Source organism: Giraffa tippelskirchi, chromosome 13 (genome assembly GCF_054371585.1).
Source record: "Giraffa tippelskirchi isolate mGirTip1 chromosome 13, T2T-mGirTip1v1.2.pri, whole genome shotgun sequence".
NCBI classification, from domain to species: domain Eukaryota; kingdom Metazoa; phylum Chordata; class Mammalia; order Artiodactyla; family Giraffidae; genus Giraffa; species Giraffa tippelskirchi.
The window spans coordinates 91,068,789-91,088,542 of record NC_137287.1 but is presented as its reverse complement, the minus strand read 5'-3'; the positions used below and the strand labels follow the sequence as shown (position 1 = coordinate 91,088,542).

At 42.4% G+C, this 19,754-nt stretch overlaps 1 protein-coding gene across 8 annotated transcripts in view; it reads left to right on the top strand.

Moving 5' to 3' along the window:
• The window catches only part of FERMT1 (FERM domain containing kindlin 1), a 57,963-nt gene extending 52,312 nt beyond the window's left edge, over window positions 1-5,651 (top strand). For 6 of the 8 annotated variants that reach the window (XM_081556442.1, XM_081556441.1, XM_081556440.1 and 3 more), the window contains one exon: window positions 2,978-4,676. In XM_081556442.1, the coding sequence (XP_081412568.1) occupies window positions 2,978-3,151 (174 nt within the window). In that variant the 3' untranslated portion in view covers window positions 3,152-4,676. Of the gene's footprint in view, window positions 1-2,347; window positions 2,542-2,977; window positions 4,677-4,853 lie in introns of those variants that run through there. The other 2 variants (XR_014072993.1, XR_014072992.1) reach the window with 2 other exon arrangements.
• Window positions 5,652-19,754: the final 14,103 nt, after the last annotated feature.

Below are 19,754 nucleotides of genomic sequence, written 5' to 3'. Positions count from 1 at the left end.
CACACCTACATCACAGGCTGTGCTGGACTGAGTCAGAAACACCTGAGTGTCCTGATGATTTAAAACATTTTTCTGATGATGATAGAGGATCTTTTCCTCATTCCTTTGGCATTCCCATTTTTCCAGTAGAAAGCTGTCAATGTAGAGGGAGGTTAAGTGACTCACATTTTTTTAAGAACCATGGATTCCTCTCAGCACAGCTGTTGACAGTCTTAACTCTTTTGTAGAATGAAGGTCTGAGATTAGATGGCCTCTAAGGCAGTGGCTTGAAAACCTTGCTATACCCTCAAAGCCATATAAATACACACCTCTGGGAAATGGAAATCAAAACTACAATGAGGTACCACCTCTCACCAGTCAGGATGACCATCATCAAAAAATCAACAAACAGTCAATGCTGGAGAGGGTGTGGAGAAAAGGGAAACTTCCTACACTGTTGGTGTAAGTTGGTGCAGCCACTCTGGAAAACAGTATGGAGGTTCCTCAGAAAACTGAAAATAGAATTACCAAATAATCCAGAAATCCCACTCCTGGGCATACATCCAGACAAAACTATAATTCAAAAAGATATATGGACCTCTATGTTTAAAGCAGCACTATTCACAATAGCCAAGACGTGGAAACAACCTAAATGTCCAACAACAGACGAATGGATAGAGAAGATGTGGTACATAGATACAGTGGAATACTACTCAGCCATGAAAAAGAACAGAATAATGCCATTTGCAGCAACATGGATGCACCTAGAGATTCTCATACTAAGTGAAACAAGTCAAAAAGAGGCAGATAAATACCATGTGATATCACTTATATGGCTACACCATATTATACAGAATCTAAAATATGACACAAATGAACCTATTTACAAAACAGAAACAGACTCACAGACATAGAGAATAGACTGATGTTTGCCACAGGGGAGAGAGTTGAGGGAGGGATGGAGTGGGAAGTTGGATTTAGCAGATGTAAGCTTTTGTATATAGAATGGATAAACAAGGTTCTGCTGTATAGCACAAAGAACTATATTCAATATCCCATGATAAACCATAATAGCAAAGGCTATTGTAAAAATGTGTGTGTATATATATATATATACACACACACACATAGGATTGGCAAAAAAATTCATTTGGGTTTTTCCAGAAGATGTTACAGGATTAACAAACAGTTTGGCCAACACTGTATATATATATCTCTGAATCACTTTGCTGTACAGCAGAAATTATCATGTCATTGTAAATCAACTACAATTTTAAAAAATAACTGTGCACCTTAAATATGTCTGTTTATTATATATCAGTTATACCTCAGTAACACCATTTGGAAAAAAAAAATCCAACTCTGGGAATTGCCGAGGTCAGTGACTCTTTTTTTAAGGTTTTTAAAGTAACGTTTATTTCTTAAAAGTTATCATGTGTATTCGGATCCCACTCCTGACACCAAAAAAAAAAAAAAAAAAGTTATCATGTGTATAATAGGAAACCAAAAAACACAAGAGGCAAAAAACAAAGTCATCCATAATCACAAGCAGTTTACCATTTGATGTGTCCTTCTAGGTTTCATTTATGTATCTATAAAACTAAGCATCTATTTTTATATAATTAAGATCATATAGTTACATATTATGCTTTTTCATACATCATGAATATTTACCATTTCAAAGTCCCAAAGCTATATGAGTATTTAATAACCAAGAATACACTACACCAACACAATCTAGAAGGAAAAAATGTAGTCCTACCTTTCTTGGGACAAAAATTTCATAAAAGTAAAAAATGGCAACAGACCTCTAGATAAAGATGTTGGCAGAGTCATGATTAAAATACTATATTCCCTTAATATTCCATTAAAAATGAGACATGAAGCAAAATATAAGTATGAACACATCCACATATATCCCTCCATTTATACTTCCTCCTGCCCTTCTGCTGCCAACCTAATGAACAAGTCCTGACATACATTTCTCAGAGATGGATTAATAAATCCATGTCCAAGATACTACTTTTTTATCAATTATAACAAAGATATTTACAAATTGATTAATTCACTAGCTCTACTTTTTATCATATGTTGTCACCTCAGGACATCTAAAAGGCTTAGATGATGCAAATAGAGAATGAACTTTGCAAAGAGGTTTTGCTTTGTGTACAAGAACATTTCAACATATCCATTGTTGTATAAGTTACATGCATTTTAGCTTTACTGTATATTCTTTGTAAATGCTGGACAATATGTCCCAATTGTATAATATCTAGTATCTAGATATTAAAGAGTAGCCAATGTATGACAAAAGTACAATTAGTAAACTAACACATTTTGCACACTTTGTGTTAAAATTCATTGAAAGGCCATCTTCTGAAAGGGACCATTGGAAGTGAAATCCTAAGTCACATCTAAGTGACACATGTGCCCGTACTTGCCCACTGTTGGATGGATGATGGGAAGAAGAAATTGGGAGAAATGAAGCATTCTAGATTAGAATGTTTCTATGTAGATCATCAGTTCTTGAAGGTCCTCAGCTGATTCCAGTGGGCAACCAAGGTAGAGAACCCGTGAAGCTTCCATTTCTTCTAGTGTAGCGTTTATGACTTCCAGCTGGGAAGGACTGAGGGCCATAGCCATAGAAAAATTCACGTGAGCCTTTTCTTCTCCGCAAAACTCTACAAAGCATCCCTCCCTCCACACACAGAGTGTTGAGATGGTTCTTTCGTCTAAAGAGAGACAGACGGGAAATACCTATGCATTAGGTCGTAGTGTTTTGCCAGGTGTGCGGCAAAGCTGACACCACAAGAGGGCGCACGGAGAGCAGAGATGTTTTTCTGTAAGCTTGGCTGCAAGCAGTGGGGTTTTGTGGGGGTTGGGGAAAACTATCTGTTAGCAACTCAACAGTCCTCAGCTCTGGACCATCTCCAGCCTAGCGGCTTCTTTTCGATCCATCCTTATCAGGTTTAAGCGTACCTGTGCCTTCCCCTTCCAGGTGGCTATCGAGTTCGACCAGAACGTCTCCATCGCATTCACCTGCCTGAGTGCGGACTGCAAAGTCGTGCATGAGTACATCGGAGGCTACATTTTTCTGTCCACCCGCTCCAAGGACCAGAATGAAACGCTCGACGAGGACCTGTTCCACAAGCTGACCGGCGGCCAGGAGTGAGCAAAGCAGGCCTGCTGGGCCTACACAGAGGGCGGCCTCCCCGGAGCTGAGTCCACGGCCGGCAACGTGTGTATGCTCCAGGCTGACAGCATATATTCCCATGGACACCCAGACCCTCTCCTTATTTCAGACACCCTGCCTAGCACATCCCTCCCCCAACTCTTCCCTTTGCCACCTGTGGTGGAAGGAGCCTCAGTTAACTTAACCTCTTGTGTAAAATGGGGTGGGTGGGAGAGAGCACCGTGCTTGGCATTGCTCTAAGGCCCCGCGTGTAGCTACAGTTCTGTGACTTGAAGAGCCTGCGCGTACAGGGTTGGAAGCTGCCCGTGTGCTTATCTGCTTTGTTGTTAAGTCAGAGGAAAGCCAGTTGGCACATGTAGTAAGGACAAATCTTATTCCCCAAACTCAGATATGAAAAGAAATAGGTCTTTCCTTAACAGAAGTGCTTTTAACTGCCATCTTATGAAAATGGTAAAGGGAGCCCTGAATATACTTTTGTCCTGGAGATCAAAGTCTAGGGTACAGGTCTAGGGAAAGGTGGGGTTACCTGGTACTAGTTGGTAACAAGGTGTCAGAGTAGTGGCCCTTGGTGTCATGAGTCCAGAGTGACATCTGCTAAGGTGATCATTGACCCATCGTGTCTTGGACACAGGTTACCACCCACCCTCCCCACCCCGCAAGTCCCATTCCATTCCAGCCACCTTTAAGTCCTTCTAAAGACATGGTAACACATGGGCTCTGGGAATCCCACTCCTCAAAACTGCTTCATGTCCCCAAAGCTTCTACTCAGGGTTGAGGCTCAAGAAGATAGGTCCAGTTCTCTCTTCATAAAACCACCTCATGCACCAAGGCTTCCAGCAAAGTTTCCATTGCAACCAGTCAGGGAGAGAAGAGCAGGACAGCCCATCCCCAAAGCCCACCACATTTAAGAGCTCTTGGCATCCCTGGAGACTTCCGTCTACTGGGCCATTGGCTGGTGGGTGGGTGGGATAGGGAAGCCTTGCTCTTATCACTCAACAGTGTTCTCCCAGATTTGTGTCTGTTTACATGACCGTGTGTGCTCAGTTGCTCAGTTGTGTCTGACTCTTTGTGATCCCATGGACTGTGACCCACCAGGCTCCTCCATCCATGGAATTTTCCAGGGAAGAATACTGGAGCAGGTTGCCATTTCCTACTCCAGGAGATGACTAGATAGCATCACCAACTCAATGGACATGAATTTGAGCAAATTCTGGGAGACAGTGGAGGACAGAAGAGCCTAGCATGCTGCAGTCCATGAGGTCACAAATGAACAACAATAACATATGACTCGTGGCCTTTCCCCTAAAGGCTTTTGACTTTTGTAAATCAAAAGCTGATAACAAACTTTTTTTTCTCTCTGCTTTTTGCTTTGTCATCTCTGCCATGAGACATGAACATGGGTCAATTAACAGCTGCCTCAATTGTCATTTTCTGTTTTGGCTAGTCACTGTTGGGATGAGTGAGTTTTAAGAAAGTAAAAACCAGTACTGAGGATAGAAGGAAATATGAGATGTATTTTATTATGTTTTTATAAATATTCTTCTGTCACACAAAGGATGTAGGTTGTGAGGTTAAGGCCGAGACTCCCTTTCCACTTTGAAGTTCTTTTAGAATGCAAACCTCAGGGGGCCTGGCTGTGCCTCAGATGCCCAAAGACATCTGCTGCTTTATTTTCCAACAGAGCTATTTGAGAAGACAGATCTCTGCAATTCTGAGGGCCACCTCAAGACAACCTTGGCTGGGGACTCTTTGGTCCTGAGGCTGAAGTTGTCACTAGAAGTACCTCTTTCAGCCTCACCTTAGAAGTGAATGTTAGTGAAGAATCTTCAGGCAATACCTGAACTTCTGAGGCCTAGCTTAAAGATTAATTGTGCCTCAGGCACTTGGTTAATCTGGTCCATGTCATAAAGAACTGAGTTTGAAACATTCTATACAGAAACCAGTGCCAAGCGAACTGCGTTGAACTTGGTGGTCATTTCTCCATAGTCCTGGGCCCCATTATTTTAGAACCTAGCTGGGCCCTACATTAAAATAGTGTTCCTTGATGTCACAGTTTACCTGTCTGCTGTCAAATACAGCTCTGCCTAATTTACCAAAGCTAGACCTTTGGTTCAACTTTCTTCCTCAGCTTTTCCTAGTTGTCTGATATTTCCACGTAAACACTCAAAAGAGTTGACTGGTTTTAACCAGACTTTTAAGGGAGCATTTCTTCCATGACTACACAGCAACATCCCAGAGGAAAATGCAAGTATGACAAGAAAATCATAAACACTGCTATTCTAAAGAGCAACTTACGGATTTTTTCACATTGGGTGCAAAGGTCACCTGACTTCCTATGATGAAATTTGAAATTAATGTGTGGCTTTCAACCTTGTTTGCTTTCTTATCTATGGTACATGGGGAAATCTGCATTTTTTTTGTTATTTTATATGACTTTTTAAAAGTTTTCTACAGATTTGAATATAGTCTAGTTGTGTCATCTCCAGTCTATTGACTCTAAAAAGGTGAATATTTTCTCCACTTTTAAGAAGAAGTGCAACTTTCAGGTTTAACATATGCTTTTGCTCACAATTCCAAGATCTGAGCATATTCTCTGCAGTGAGATTGACTTAGAAACGTTACTTAATCATTGGTTTCAGGTACTGTACAGCCCTTTGTGCAATTCTCACATCAACCCATAAGGGGCAGGAACGACTTGCCTTCTCATTTCACAAAGGAGAAACCAGGCTCAGAAGATAAAAGTAACTTGCCCAAGGTCACACCAAGAGTAAGCAATGAAACAAGATTGAGAGGCAGGTCTTAACTGTAGAGACCATTGAGCTTAGCCCAGCAAACCCCACCAAAACCTGCTCAGCATTGAAATGCCTACCCCAACCCCAGCCCCAGTGCAGGCCTCTCCTGAGCTCAGTGTCCCCATTTCACACACTGGTGGGGGAGGGCCAGGAAAGCTAGAGGATTGGTTGCCTCTGAGGAGCTGGGGAGGTTCAGGGGTATCAGAAAGGTCTGGGAGCCAGAGAAGTGAGTTGCCTCACAAGTATTTTGATTCTGGGAAAGTTTCATTTTCAGTCCCAACGTCGAAAAAGTAAGCAGATGAGTCTCTCATTTAAAAACTCATCTTTGAGTTGCAGGCATTAGAAGCAAGACATCCTGAAATTGCTTAAAATTTTTAAACAATTTTTTTTAATTCACTTGTAAGTAAAGACTTTTTTTTTCACTTCAGTACATTCAGCAAAGAGTGAAACAGAAAAGGAGGCTCCTTTCCACCCCTCCAACCTCCCTGAGAGATTCCAGGGTGACAGGAGGAAGAGAAGAGGCAACAAAATCATGTGAAATAATGAAATAAACGTGAAATACATTCTTTTATTATTTTCCCACACAAACACATGATTTTTAAATCACAGGAGATATGATCATGTGTGATAATGACATATATATGATTTTCATTATTTTTCCACACAGCGTGTGGTTCCCTGCTTCCTCCTCATCCCTCGCTATCACCCCAAAATCTCTCTAGATGGTAGGGGTGGGAGAGAGCTGCCTCCTCTTCTTTTTCACCCCCTTTCCCCTCTTCATGCCCCTTTCCTCCAAGAGCCATTGGACCCTGAAAATCCTAGAAAAGCTGACAGTCGCATGTGGCCCTTCCTTGTATTCAAGTTTCCCCATCTCCTTTCTCAATAGTGGGTTCCTCCCTGAAGCCAAGGGGAAATATTGAGCTCCAGCAAAGAGAACAAAACCAGCCTGTGGGTTCTCCCTCCTTACAAATGCCTGCACTGCCCTGAACTCCTGCTGGCCTTGGGGTGATGGATTCTCAGATTTCTTCAGAGTGGAAATCTTCTGAGTGAAAGGTCAGATTCCAAAAGCCACCCTGGAGCCCAGAGCTCCCAGAAGCCACTTCACATGACACTAGGTCAGAAGATTTAGAGAGAGCCTCCAGGAGCCTCCCCACGTTTGCCCAGACATCCGTGTTACATGAAGACCCAGTTCCCTCAGAGCAGCCCTTCTGAACACATGTAAACAGAATGAGAATGTGAGGTTTCTCTTCCGATTTGCTCAGGCTCCTCAACTAACAAATGTCAAAAGAGATTTTCAACTAAATGAATTTTCTTCCTTCTGGCTCGCCGCTGTGTGAGGGGACCCAGGGCCTCAGGGGAGAGCAGGGTCCAAAGCCCCAAGCCTGTGTCCTTGTTGGCCCCAAATAGGGCCCATAACAGCGAAGCAAGGATGGCAAATGAGGTTCCGGAAGGGGGAAAGAATTGTATGTCTTTGAGAAAAGAGGGGATGGGGAATGCAACAGAGCCTTGGGGGCCCGGGCCCCACACACAGGGGTTGGTGGTGGAGTGGCTGGTTTGGGCCCAGCACCTGCCTTATAAAGGGAGCCCTGACTTGTGCCCACTGTGACTATTGGGAGAGAACAAGGACACTCTTTCAGGCAACATAGTGGAGAGTGGGAAAGCCAGTGCTGAAATAGTGAGGTCTTCCAGGAATGGGTGAGGCTCAGGGATGGTGGTCTGATGAGGGGCTTACAAAGGGGCTCTAGATACCTGCAGTGTTCCCAAAAAATCAATATTATTAGCTAGGTCAGTCCACATGACCCAGCATTAAAAACACAGCAGAACCAGTGTTTCTTTTCTAGGACTTAGCCCATATACTCAGCTTCAAAATGGAAAAGCATGCTCTTTGCTATTGAGGGACAGATACCGAGCATTAAACCCACATACACTGTAGCTTACGTGCATAACTGCTAAGTTACTTCAGTCGTGTCCAACTGTGCAACCCCATGTACTGTAGCCTGCCAGACTCCTCTGTCCATGGGGATTCTCCAGGCAAGAACACTGGTGAAAGTGTATTGTTGGATCCACAGCATTCGTTAGAGATGCCAAATCCACAGGGCCAGGAACAGGGTGAAGCAAGCAAGTCACCCAGGGCGCATTTAAGGAGGTCCTCACCACCAAGCCCTCCTTATCTCATCCTTGTCCCAGCTCCGAGGCCCACTCTGACCTCCTGAATTTTAACAAGACCTTCAAGTGATATGTGTACACAGCAAAGTCTGAGAATCTCTGGCCTAAGACACATGGCATGGATTTGGCAGAGAGGACATCAAACACTGAGGAATTACGAACACAAATGCCATAAAACCTGCTTGCCAGTGTATGGGTTGACTAGTTCTCCCCCAAAACTTCATGTTTATCCAGAACCAGTGAATGTAACCTTAATTGGAAATAAAGTCTTTGAAGATGTATTCAGGTTAGGATGAGGTGTACTAAATCAGGGTGGCCCCTAAATCCAGTATGACTGGGGGCTTTATAAGAAGAGAAGAGACAGGCAGAGACAGGGAGAAAGAAGTCCCTGTGATGACAGAGGCAGAGATTAGAGTGGTGTACCTGCAAGCCAGGACTTCCCAGGTGGCACTAGTGGTAAAGAAGCCACTTTCCAATGTAGGAGTTGTAAGAGATGCAGGTTTGATCCCTGGGTGGGGAATGGCAACCCACTTCAATATTCTTCCTTGGAGAATCCCATGGACAGAGGAGCCTGGCAGTCCATAGGGTCGCATAGAGTTGGACATGACTGAAGCAACTTACCACACATGCATACATGCAACTGCAAGTCAAGGACTGCTGGCAACCACAAGAGCAAGAACCCATGACTCCCAAGACCCTTCAGAGAGATCATGGTCCAGCTGACATCTTGATTTTAGACAGTTAGATTCCAGAACTGCAAAAGAACAAATTTCTATTTGAAGCCACTGGGCCTATGGTAAAATTATATGTCAGTTCTAGGAAAATAATGCAGCCAGAATTTTCACATCCTTAAAAATGGGGGTGCTGCTTTCCCCACCATATCACTGGGTTACTGGAAAGAATATATGACAGAATGACTGCAAAGATGTTTCAAAAACTATAAAAAGCAGAGATTTCCCTGGTGGTCCAGTGTCTAAGATTCCATACTCCCAACTCAGAAGGCTGGGATTCAATCCCTGGTCAGGGAACTAGATCCCACATGTGTCGACTAAAGATCTCATGTGCCACAACTAAGACCTGGTGCAGCCAAATAAATAAATATTAATGAAAAAACTATAAAATGCAACTCAAAGATAAAACATTATTTTTTTTTATATTTTTAAATCTTTATTTTTTGGTCATGCTGTGTGGCATATGGGATCTTAGTTCCCCGACCAGGGATCAAACCCTCAGCCCCTGCATTGGGAACGCAGAGACTTAAGCACTGGACCACAAGGGAAGTTCCAACATTATTATTTTTAATGAGGACATACTTTCAGTTATAAAGTATTTATGTACTTAGTTTGTGTAATAGTTTGGATACTTGTCCCCCTCCCAGGTGTTGGTAGCACATGCCTCTTGCCCCGTTGTGTGGGTTTGGCCATATGACTTCCTTTGGTCAATCGGATGTTAGTGATTTATGTGAGCAGAGGCCCTCATGTGCTTGTACAGTTTGACTGCCCTTTTGCACTCCTGTCATCCACTGTGAGAACAGGTGCCCCAGATAATCACCTGGGCCACAGAATGGAACATAATGCTTCATCTTTTAAGACATTTTCTTTTTTTTTTTTTCCTTTTTTCCCCCCATCTTCACCCATTTCTTCCATCCTCCACTCCCCACCTCTGGAAACCACCAATTTGTTCTGTTTCTAGGGGTTCAGTTTTTCTAGATTCCACGTATAAATGTGATTATACAGTATTTATTAATATCTTTTTCTGTCTGACTTATTTCACTTGCCATAAAACCATCCAGGTCCATGCATGTTGTTACAAATAGCAGCATTTCCTTCTTTTATGACTAATATTCCACTGTGTGGATATACTACATTGTTTTTATCCATTCATCTGTCAGTGGACACTTGAATTGCTTCCATGTCTTAGCTATTGTGAATGACGCTGCAGTGAACATGAAGGTACAGTAACCTCTTCCAGATAGTGGCTTTCATTTCCTTCAGATAAACACCCAAAAGTGGAATTGCTTGATCATCTGGTAATTCTATTTATACTATTTATCATTTTTTTTAGGACCCTCCATACTATTTTCCACAGTGGCAACACCAGTTTATATTCCTATTTTAAGATATTTTCCCACTTGCTTTTCTGATCCCATTTAGAAAATTCTCTTACAGAGTCTGAATTTGATCATTTTTTCACCATAATCAAAAGATAAAAGCATCAGCCTGGTCAAAAAGGAAATGGAAAAACAATGGTAGAGGAAGATCAAGCCTTGGTCTAAGAGTATCTGTCTCCTCAGCTGAAAGGCAAGGGTTTAAGACCGTGTGGTTTCCTGTAGCCCCTTATATCCCAGGTTTTAGTGATTGTTGTCCATTTCCCCCACCTCCTCAGTCAGGTCAAGGTACATCCCCCACTCCAGTGTAACACTCCAAGCCTTTCTACCATACATTTGCCTTTCTCTCAAAACTCTGTCATCACTCTGCCAACACAACCGCATTATCTGTGTCAGGCGCTATTGTTATATAACTCAAATTTCATGGTAGGATGACAAGCTGCCATGGCAGTCAAATATGCCCCAGGGGCCAAAGGAATACTGAGAGGTTAAATGGCTCAGCCATCTCAGAGCCAGTGAAGTCAGCTTCTGCCTCCCCAAAGAGCAGTCTCAACAATAACATTGCCAACGATCCATGGCTAAAAGAATTAGGAAACAAACACGTATTAGGGGCTATCACTTGTGCTTCCCACAAGGTCATTCCATTCATCCTCTGGGTGAGATAGGTATTATCAGCCCCATTATACAGATTTGGAAAAGCACAGGGAGTCCTGGTAAATTTTTAATAACTCCATGGGCAGGAGGGAGCCCCAATTTGCCAGTTTCCCTGGCTTAAAGATGCCTATCACAGCCAACATGACCCAAGATGATATCAGAGTTGAGAAGAGATTCAAACACCTGGCTCTCCAACAGGCCTGAGCAGACTCCAGCACTCACCATAACTGTGTACAGAGAGGTCAAGCAACTAAGCAAGGTCACCCAGCTAAAATGTGGAAAGTGAGGATGTGAACCCAGACCTCTGACTTTAGTACAGCTCTTGATATTCCCATGTGAACGGCAAGTCCTTGTGAGCAGAGAGCCCTAGACTGTCTTTATATGTAATAATATACCCCTGAGGTGATTTTTCCCAGAACATATTAGGTCCTACAAAACTCCACAGACATTTTTTCCTCCCAATTACATCACATCAGATTTCCAACAAAAAACTGATGAAAATTTCTTCTAAAAAAAATCTTAAACCTAACTGCTGACCTACTTGTTCAATATGACATTTGACTGCAAATGGGACAGAGGTAGAGTTTAGGAGGGGAAAAGAATTCTGCCTTCTTCCCAATAAAGCAAACACCCAACGGTGACAGGAGACAACCCTACCCACTCCCACTCCCACACAGGGTTGGCCCAGCTCCTGCCATTGCATGTAAATGATTGATGCCAATTCCACCAGGGAGAGGTGACCCTTTCTCAGGGACTGAGCGCCATTTTCAGAGGCTGAGTGAAATGTTTTTATTCTAACCTTTGCCTCCCTTTATAGATGGTTCTTTGAAACCAGTACACATCAGGAGAACAAATGGGTATGTACCATGTCAGGGACCAACATCCTTTTAACCTTTTACTCTGCCATCTCATGGTATGACTTTGGTGTCATCTCTTTGGTGGCTGCTTTAGCTTCAGGCATTATGTCACACAGCTTTAATTAGCTACAAGGGAGATTGAAATATTTGGTCTTTATTCAAAGTAACCATGAACTCAATTCAAAATCAGCATTCTGGGACTTCCCTGATGGTCCAGTGGCTAAGAGTCTGCATTCCCAATACAGGGAGCCAGGGTATGATCCCTGGTAAGGAAACTAGATCCTACCTGCCACAACTAAGAGTTTGCATGTGCAAACTAAAAAGGCCACACGTACCATAACTAAGACCCGGTGCAACCAAATAAAGAAATAAATATTTTTTAAAATAGGGTTTTTTGATAACAGTAATAATAGTTGTTGGGAGATAAGTAGCTCCCTCTGCCATAAACACCTGCTACAAGCTACACACTATGTCAGCTACTAAGAGGAATCTCCTGAACAGAGTTTATAATCTAGCAATAGACAAGACTCTGAGCAGTTTTGTAATGCTGTATAACAGCTACTATTTTTGATATATAAAAAAGACATATGATAACAAAAATGAGAGAAAAATTAGTTTTGATAGATCAGGAGCAAAGGATTTTCCAGACCAGGGGACATTTAGACTTGGCTTTGAAGGATGAGTAAGAGTTTGCCAGGTGAGGAGAAGGGTGGAAATTAGGCCAAGCTTGACAGAGCAGCCACTAGCAGAGAGAGCCAGTGAATGTTCTTATACATGAGAGGCCATAATCAGATTTTCATTTTAGAAATATAAGTCTGGCAACTGATGGAGGATGGATAAGGAGAGCCACACTGAAGTTGGGAGAGTCATTTCCGATGGCCAAGTTAAAAGACACTGAGGACTAGAGCTAAACCAGTGGAGAGAGATAGATGTGCGAGCTATCTCAGAACTAAAATCAGCAGACTTTGCAATTGTGACCAACACTATTATTTACCTACCAACACCATTTCCCCTTCTCCCTTGGGTCAGAACCTGAATTTGGCTGAATGAATGTGTCCACCCCCAGGAATGGATCTTTATTGGTCTGTACCAATCTAACACACTTTCCAGTAGCCTTTGCAGTTAGGAATGGCCATGTGACCAGTTCTAGCCAATGAAGCCTAAAGAAAAGTATACTGTGCAGATTTCTAGGAAAGCTTTCTCTATCCTGATAAATGGGATATGCAGCTGGCTTCACCATTCCTGTTTTTCCTGTCTTGAATGTGGATGTGATGCCTGGAGGTACAGCAGCCCTCTTGAAACCTGAAGGAAACAAGTCTCAGGATGAAAAGATACCCTAAAAATGTTGGGGCCTAAAAACAGGAGTTCATGCCATTATCAGCTAAAGGTACACCAACAGCTGCCTAATTCTGGACTTTCTGTTATGTGAGAAAAAATAAACAAATGTGTTTAAGTCCCTATCATGTAGGTTTTCTACAACTTTCAGCTGAATATATTCCCAGCTGATTGTGGTAAACAGTAAGTAAACAAGTGAATTTGTAGAGGACTGGAGCAGAGCACCAAGCTTGACCTACAGTTTCTAACTTTGCTAGTTGGGGGGATGGAAACCCAGTTGATTAATAAAGAATACTGGAGGGAGAGAAGGCATAGATAATAATCAGTGGACACAGAAAATGATTGGGTGAGCCTAATATCTCAGTCACTCCTGGTACGATGTGATTCTATGAAGTATGTGTGGATCTTTGCAGTGGTGCATCCTCAAAACTCCCCTTTGGAAATTTGTAGCAAAGCCTCATTCACTTTATTTGGGATATCCTGACTGTGGATGAATCTTCATTGTTTTCATGGGGATTCAGCTTTTGGAAATATCTAAAACTAAATAAGGTGAGTTATGAGATTTTGATAAAATATTTTTGTGAATGCTCTAGTAAATAAAAGTAATCTTGTTGATTGTTTTCTATGCATATCATAGTCCTTCTAAAAGCAATTCTACAACAAGATACAGAAATGTTTTCAACTATGTATGAAAGCATCATTTACAAAAGGACACCACCTACCAAGTAACTTCACTCAAGACAAACTCTTGCCAGATTTTTTTTTTTTAATTACACTCAGGAGTTGGTGATCCAAACATCCTCTTAAATAAAACAGGCAGGTATTTTACATTTTTTCCATACTCCTAAAAAAAAGAAATGATCTCAGAGTTCTAATCTTGGGTTCTTCCTCAGACTTAATTTATGAAATTAATCCTAATTCCCCCAAGCAATAAAACAGAAACAGCAAATGCCTCCCATCAAAAGGAATGTGGTGAACAAGAATTAGTCATCAACTTCCTAGAATTTAGCGTATCTCTCCTAGTTTACATAAATACTTGGCATAATTAACAATCACCAATAAAATGGTTTTGTTATTAATATATTATTCAGTATTGATCATCAAATACTTAGGGCTTCCCAGGTAGTGCAGTGGTAAAGAATCTGCCTGCCAAACTCAGGAGACACAAGTTCAATCCCTGGGTCAGGAAGAGCCCCTGGAGTAGAAAATGGCAACCTACTCCAGTATTCTTGTCTGGAAAATTCCATTGACAGAAGAGGCTGGTGGGCCGCAGTCCATGGGGTCACAAAGAGTATTATCTATATTCTTTTTTGCAATAATAGAAAGGCAGCACTGTTAAAATCTGCTTTTCAAACAAATACCTAATGTTCCCACTTTCTGAAAACACTGAGCTGTACAGCTTCTTTTTTCTCAATCCTCCTCAGCACCTACCCTTAGCTCATGATTTGTAATGTAATGACCTGTACATTACTGGGCACAGTGAAGTCATCAGAAGGGAGCAGTCTCATCTTTTCACTCCACATCCTTCCTCACCACGTTCTTCTTCCCTCCTGTCCCGGTGAGAACGGTGCTCAGTCTCGAGCCTTTGAGTAGTGTCCCCTTGTGACCTGCGAAGAACTCGATTCCTAAAGTTTGCTCTTCTCTCTTTCACATCATTCACCGCTCCCCATCTCGTGGTACACTCCCAGCCAGCCTGCAAACATGTTCTGATCTGTGGGGGTTTAAATCATAGCTGCAAGTTCTCTGACTGTCCTTCCACTAAAGGGCAGGAACTATGTCCCACCCTTTAATCTGGTCGGGCTTCTAGCTAGATTGATCAATAGAGTACAGCTGCAGTGATATTTTTTGACTCCTAAACATTAGTCATAAAAGGCCAAGTAGCTTCTATCTTGTCATGGGACACTCCCTCTTGGAGCTCGGAGGCCATCATACTAGAGAGGCCACAATCAGGCACTCCAGCTGACAGGCGAGTGGAGCCCAGCCTTTCAGCCATACCCACCAGATGCCAGACCTGTGAGTGAAGCCATCTTGAACCCTCAAAACCAACCTCTTCAACAGCTGAATACTACCAATGACTCCAGTCAATACAAACTTGAGCAAAAGAATCATTCAGCCAAGCTATGACCAAGTTCCTGGCCCACAATAATCATGGAATAGAATATAAGGATTATTGCTAAAGCCACTAGTTTTAGGGTACTTGCTAGGCAGCCATTGAAAACTACAATATTTGCAACTTTAAAGAGTTTTAACTCCACCTTACCCCATTTTTCTGCTGCTTCTCACAGCAAAATTTCTCCCAAGCGTTCAGTTCAGCTCAGTAGCTCAGTTGTGTCTGACTATTTGCGACCCCATCAACCGCAGCACGCCAGGCCTCCCTGTCCATCACCAACCCCCTGAGTCCACCCAAACCCATGTCCATTGAGTCAGTGATGCCATCCAACCATCTCATCCTCTGTCATCCCCTTCTCCTCCCGCCCTCAACCTTTCCCAGCATCACGGTGTTTTCCAATGAGTCAGCTCTTCGCATCAGGTGGCCAAAGTATTGAAGTTTCAGCTTCAATATCAGTCTTTCCAATGAATATTCAGTCCTTTAGGATGGACTGGTTGGATCTCCTTGCAGTCCAAGGGACTCTCAAGAGTCTTCTCCAACACCACAGTTCAAAAGCATCAATTCTTCGGCGCTGAGCTTTCTTCACCGTCCAAATCTCACATCCATACATGACCACTGGAAAAACCATAGCCTTGACTAGATGGATCTTTGTTGGCAAAGTAATGTCTCTGCTTTTTAATATGCTGTCTACTGTTGCTGCTAAGTCGCGTCAGTCGTGTCCGACTCTGTGCAACCCCATGGACTGCAGCCTACCAGGCTCCTCTGTCCATGGGATTTTCCAGGCAAGAGTACTGGAGTGGGATGCCATTGCCTTCTAGGTTGGTCATAACTTTCCTTCCAAGGAGTAAGCGTCTTTTAATTTCATGGCTGCAATCACCATCTGCCGTGATCTTGGAGCCCAGAAAAATAAAATCAGCCACTGTTTCCACTGTTTCCCGATCTATCTGCCATGAAGTGATGGGACCGGATGCCATGATCTTAGTTTTCTGAATGTTGAGTTTTAAGCCAACTTTTTCACTCTCCTCTTTCACTTTCATCAAGAGGCTTTTTAGTTCTTCTTCGCTTTCTGCCATAAGGGTGGTGTCATCTGCATATCTGAGGTTGTTGATATTTCTCCCAGCAATCTTGATTCCAGCTTGTGCTTCCTCCAGCCCAGCATTTCTCATGATGTACTCTGCATATAAGTTAAATAGGCAGGGTGATAATATACAGCCTTGACGTACTCCTTTTCTTATTTGCAACCAGTCTGTTGTTCCATGTCCAGTTCTAACTGTTGCTTCCTGACCTGCATACAGGTTTCTCAAGAGGTAGGTCAGGTGGTCTGGTATTCCCATCTCTTTCAGAATTTTCCACAGTGTATTGTGATCCACACAGTCAAAGGCTTTGGCATAGTCAATAAAGCAGAAGTAGATGTTTTTCTGGAACTCTCTTGCTTTTTCGATGATCCATCGGATGTTGGCAATTTGATCTCTGGTTCCTCTGCCTTTTTTATTTTTATTTTTTTAATAAATTTATTTATTTTAGATGGGGGCTAATTACTTTACAATATGGTAGTGGCTTTTGCCATACACCTCTGCCTTTTTTAAATCCAGCTTGAACATCTGGAAGTTCACGGTTCACGTATTGCTGAAGCCTGGCTTGGAGAATTTTAAGCATTACTTTACTAATGTGTGAGATGAGTGCAATTGTGTGGTAGTTTGAGCATTCTTTGGCATTGCCTTTCTTTGGGATTGGAATGAAAACTGACCTTTTCCAGTCCTGTGGCCACTGCTGAGTCTGAGTTTTCCAGATTTGCTGACATATTGAGTGCAGCACTTTCACAGCTTCATCTTTCAGGATTGAAATAGTTCAACTGGAATTCCATCACCTCCACTAGCTTTGTTCGTAGTGATGCTTCCTAAAGCCCACTTGACTTCACATTCCAGGATTGGCTCTAGGTGAGTGATCACACCATTGTGATTATCTGGGTAATGAAGATCTTTTTTGTACAATTCTTCTGTGTATTCTTGCCACCTCTTCTTAATATCTTCCGCTTCTGTTAGGTCCCTACCATTTCTGTCCTTTATTGAGCCCATCTTTGCATGAAATTTTCCTTTGCTATCTCTAATTTTCTTGAAGCAATCTCTAGTCTTTCCCATTCTATTGTTTTCCTCTATTTCTTTGCATTGATCACTGAGGAAGGCTTTCTTATCTCTCCTTGCTATTCTTTGGAACTCTGCATTCAGATGGGAATATCTTTCCTTTTCTCCTTTGCTTTTCACTTCCCATCTTTTCACAGCTATTTGTAAGGCCTCCTCAGACAGCCATTTTGCTCTTTTGCATTTCTTTTTCTTGGGGATGGTCTTGATTCCTGTCTCCTGTACAATGTCACGAACCTCCATCCATAGTTTATCAGGCACTCTGTCTATCAGATCTAGTCCTTTAAATCTATTTCTCACTTCTACTGTATAATCATAAGGGATTTGATTTAGGTCATACCTGAATGGTCTAGTGGTTTTCTCCACTTTCTTCAATTTCAGTGTGAATTTGGCAACAAGGAGTTCATGATCTGAGCCACAGTCAGCTCCCAAGTGTTAAGAAGGCTAAACCCTCTTTCTTGCACGTTAACTTTTTCCTCTCTGGCTTCTGTCCCTTTCTCCCCACCTCAAACTCTGCTCTCACCCAGGTCATGTTCTCCCCTTATTCGGTCTCTCCAAGCCTGACTGGTTGTGCCCTCCTCACCAAAACTCTGATAATACCAAACTTTCCTGAGTTTTCTTCTCCTCCCTTGCTGATCCTTCTCAGCCAGCTAGGTTGCCTCCACCTTCACATGCTGGTAACTGAGTCCCCTCCTTTTCTCTCTGCACACATTCCCTGGGAAGCCTCAACCAGGCTACCGGCTTTAAGCACCATCTCTATGTGGTGACACCTCCAGAGTGTAGCTCTCCCGCTCTGCCCTCCCCTCAGAATCCCATAGTCGGATGTAGCTCTGGAAGTCCAGCAGACATCTCAAACTTAGTATGGCCCAAACAGAGCCTGTGATTTTCCTACTCTGAATCTCTTGTTCTCTGAGTGTTCTCTTTCCCAGTAAATGGCATCTCAACCCATTCAGTCCTCAGGCCAAAAGCCTGCATGCATGCTAAGTTGCTTCAGTCGTGTCTGACTCTGTGTGACCCTATGGACCGTAGCCCTCCAGGCTCCTCTGTCCAGGGGATTCTCTAGGCAAAAATACTGTAGAGGGTTGCCATGCCCTCCTCCAAGGGATCTTCCCGACCCAGGGATAGAACACAGATCTCTTACATCTCCTACATTTGCAGACAGGTCCTTTACCACTAGCACTACCGGCAGGTCATCCTTAATATCTTCTTTTCTCTCCCTCATATATCAGTTTCCTACAGCTACTATAACAAATTGCCACAACCTCAGTGATTTAAAACAACACATGTAATATTAATCTGTAAAAAGGAATGAAAATTTTTTAAAAAGGAATGAAATTTTTATGTGTGTTACAACATGATGGACCTTGAATATGTTATGCTTTAGTGAAATAAGCCAGGATAGAAGGACAAATATTGTATGACTCCACTTACAGGAAGTATCTAGAATAGACAAATACCGACACGAAAAGTAGAATAGAGGTTACCAGGAGTTGGGGAGAGTGGGGAATGAGGAGTTACTATTTAATGGGTTCAGAGTTTTTGTTGAGATGATGAAGGTTTTTTAAGCCAAAGATAGTGGTGATGGTTATACAACACTGTGAATGTATTTAATGCTACTGGTTTGTACACTTAATGAATAGTTAAAATGATAAATTTTAAGTTACATAAATTTTACCACAAAAAAATAAAATAAAATAAAATATACATGTGTTCTCTCAGAATTCTTGAGGTGAGAATTCTGAAGACAGATTCACTGAGCCAAAATCGAAGTGTCAGCTGGACTGTGCTTCTCCAGAGCGATTAGGAGGGGATCCACTCCCTTGCCTTTTCCCGTCTCTAAAGCTGCATATCTCAAGCCAGCAGTGGAGCATCTTTCTTCAGTTTCCACTTTGCCTTCTTCTTTGCAGCAAAATCTCTCTCTGCCTCCATCTTCTAAATAAATAAATAAAGATACTTGTGATTACATTCAGGGCCCATCCACATAATCCAGGCTAATCTCACCTTCAAGATCCATTACTTTAACCACACTTGCAAAGTTCCTTTTGCTATATTAAGTAACATCTATAGGTTCTCAGCCAAGATGAATTCTGGCAACAAGGTTTCTGGGAAATTGGTCATCTTCTCCCTCCTTTTGGCCCCTCCTGAATTCTACTAGTTAGTCTTCCAATGGCAGCATCAAGTTCCTTATTGGGACCTCCTGTTCTGAGACAACTCAAGCAAGCAGTTATCATTGTAACCCTAACCCTGGCCACAGAGAGCATTTTGCTCAACAGTTCCCTAGCAGCTTTGCTTTTGCCTACAACAAAGCAAAGATAGTGACCTTTCAACATACCAAGCAGACCATGTGCAATTTATTTGCACGATACTGTCCCTGCCTTCCTCTCCCCTCCCCTACATCCCTACAGACACAAAGATCTGCTTTC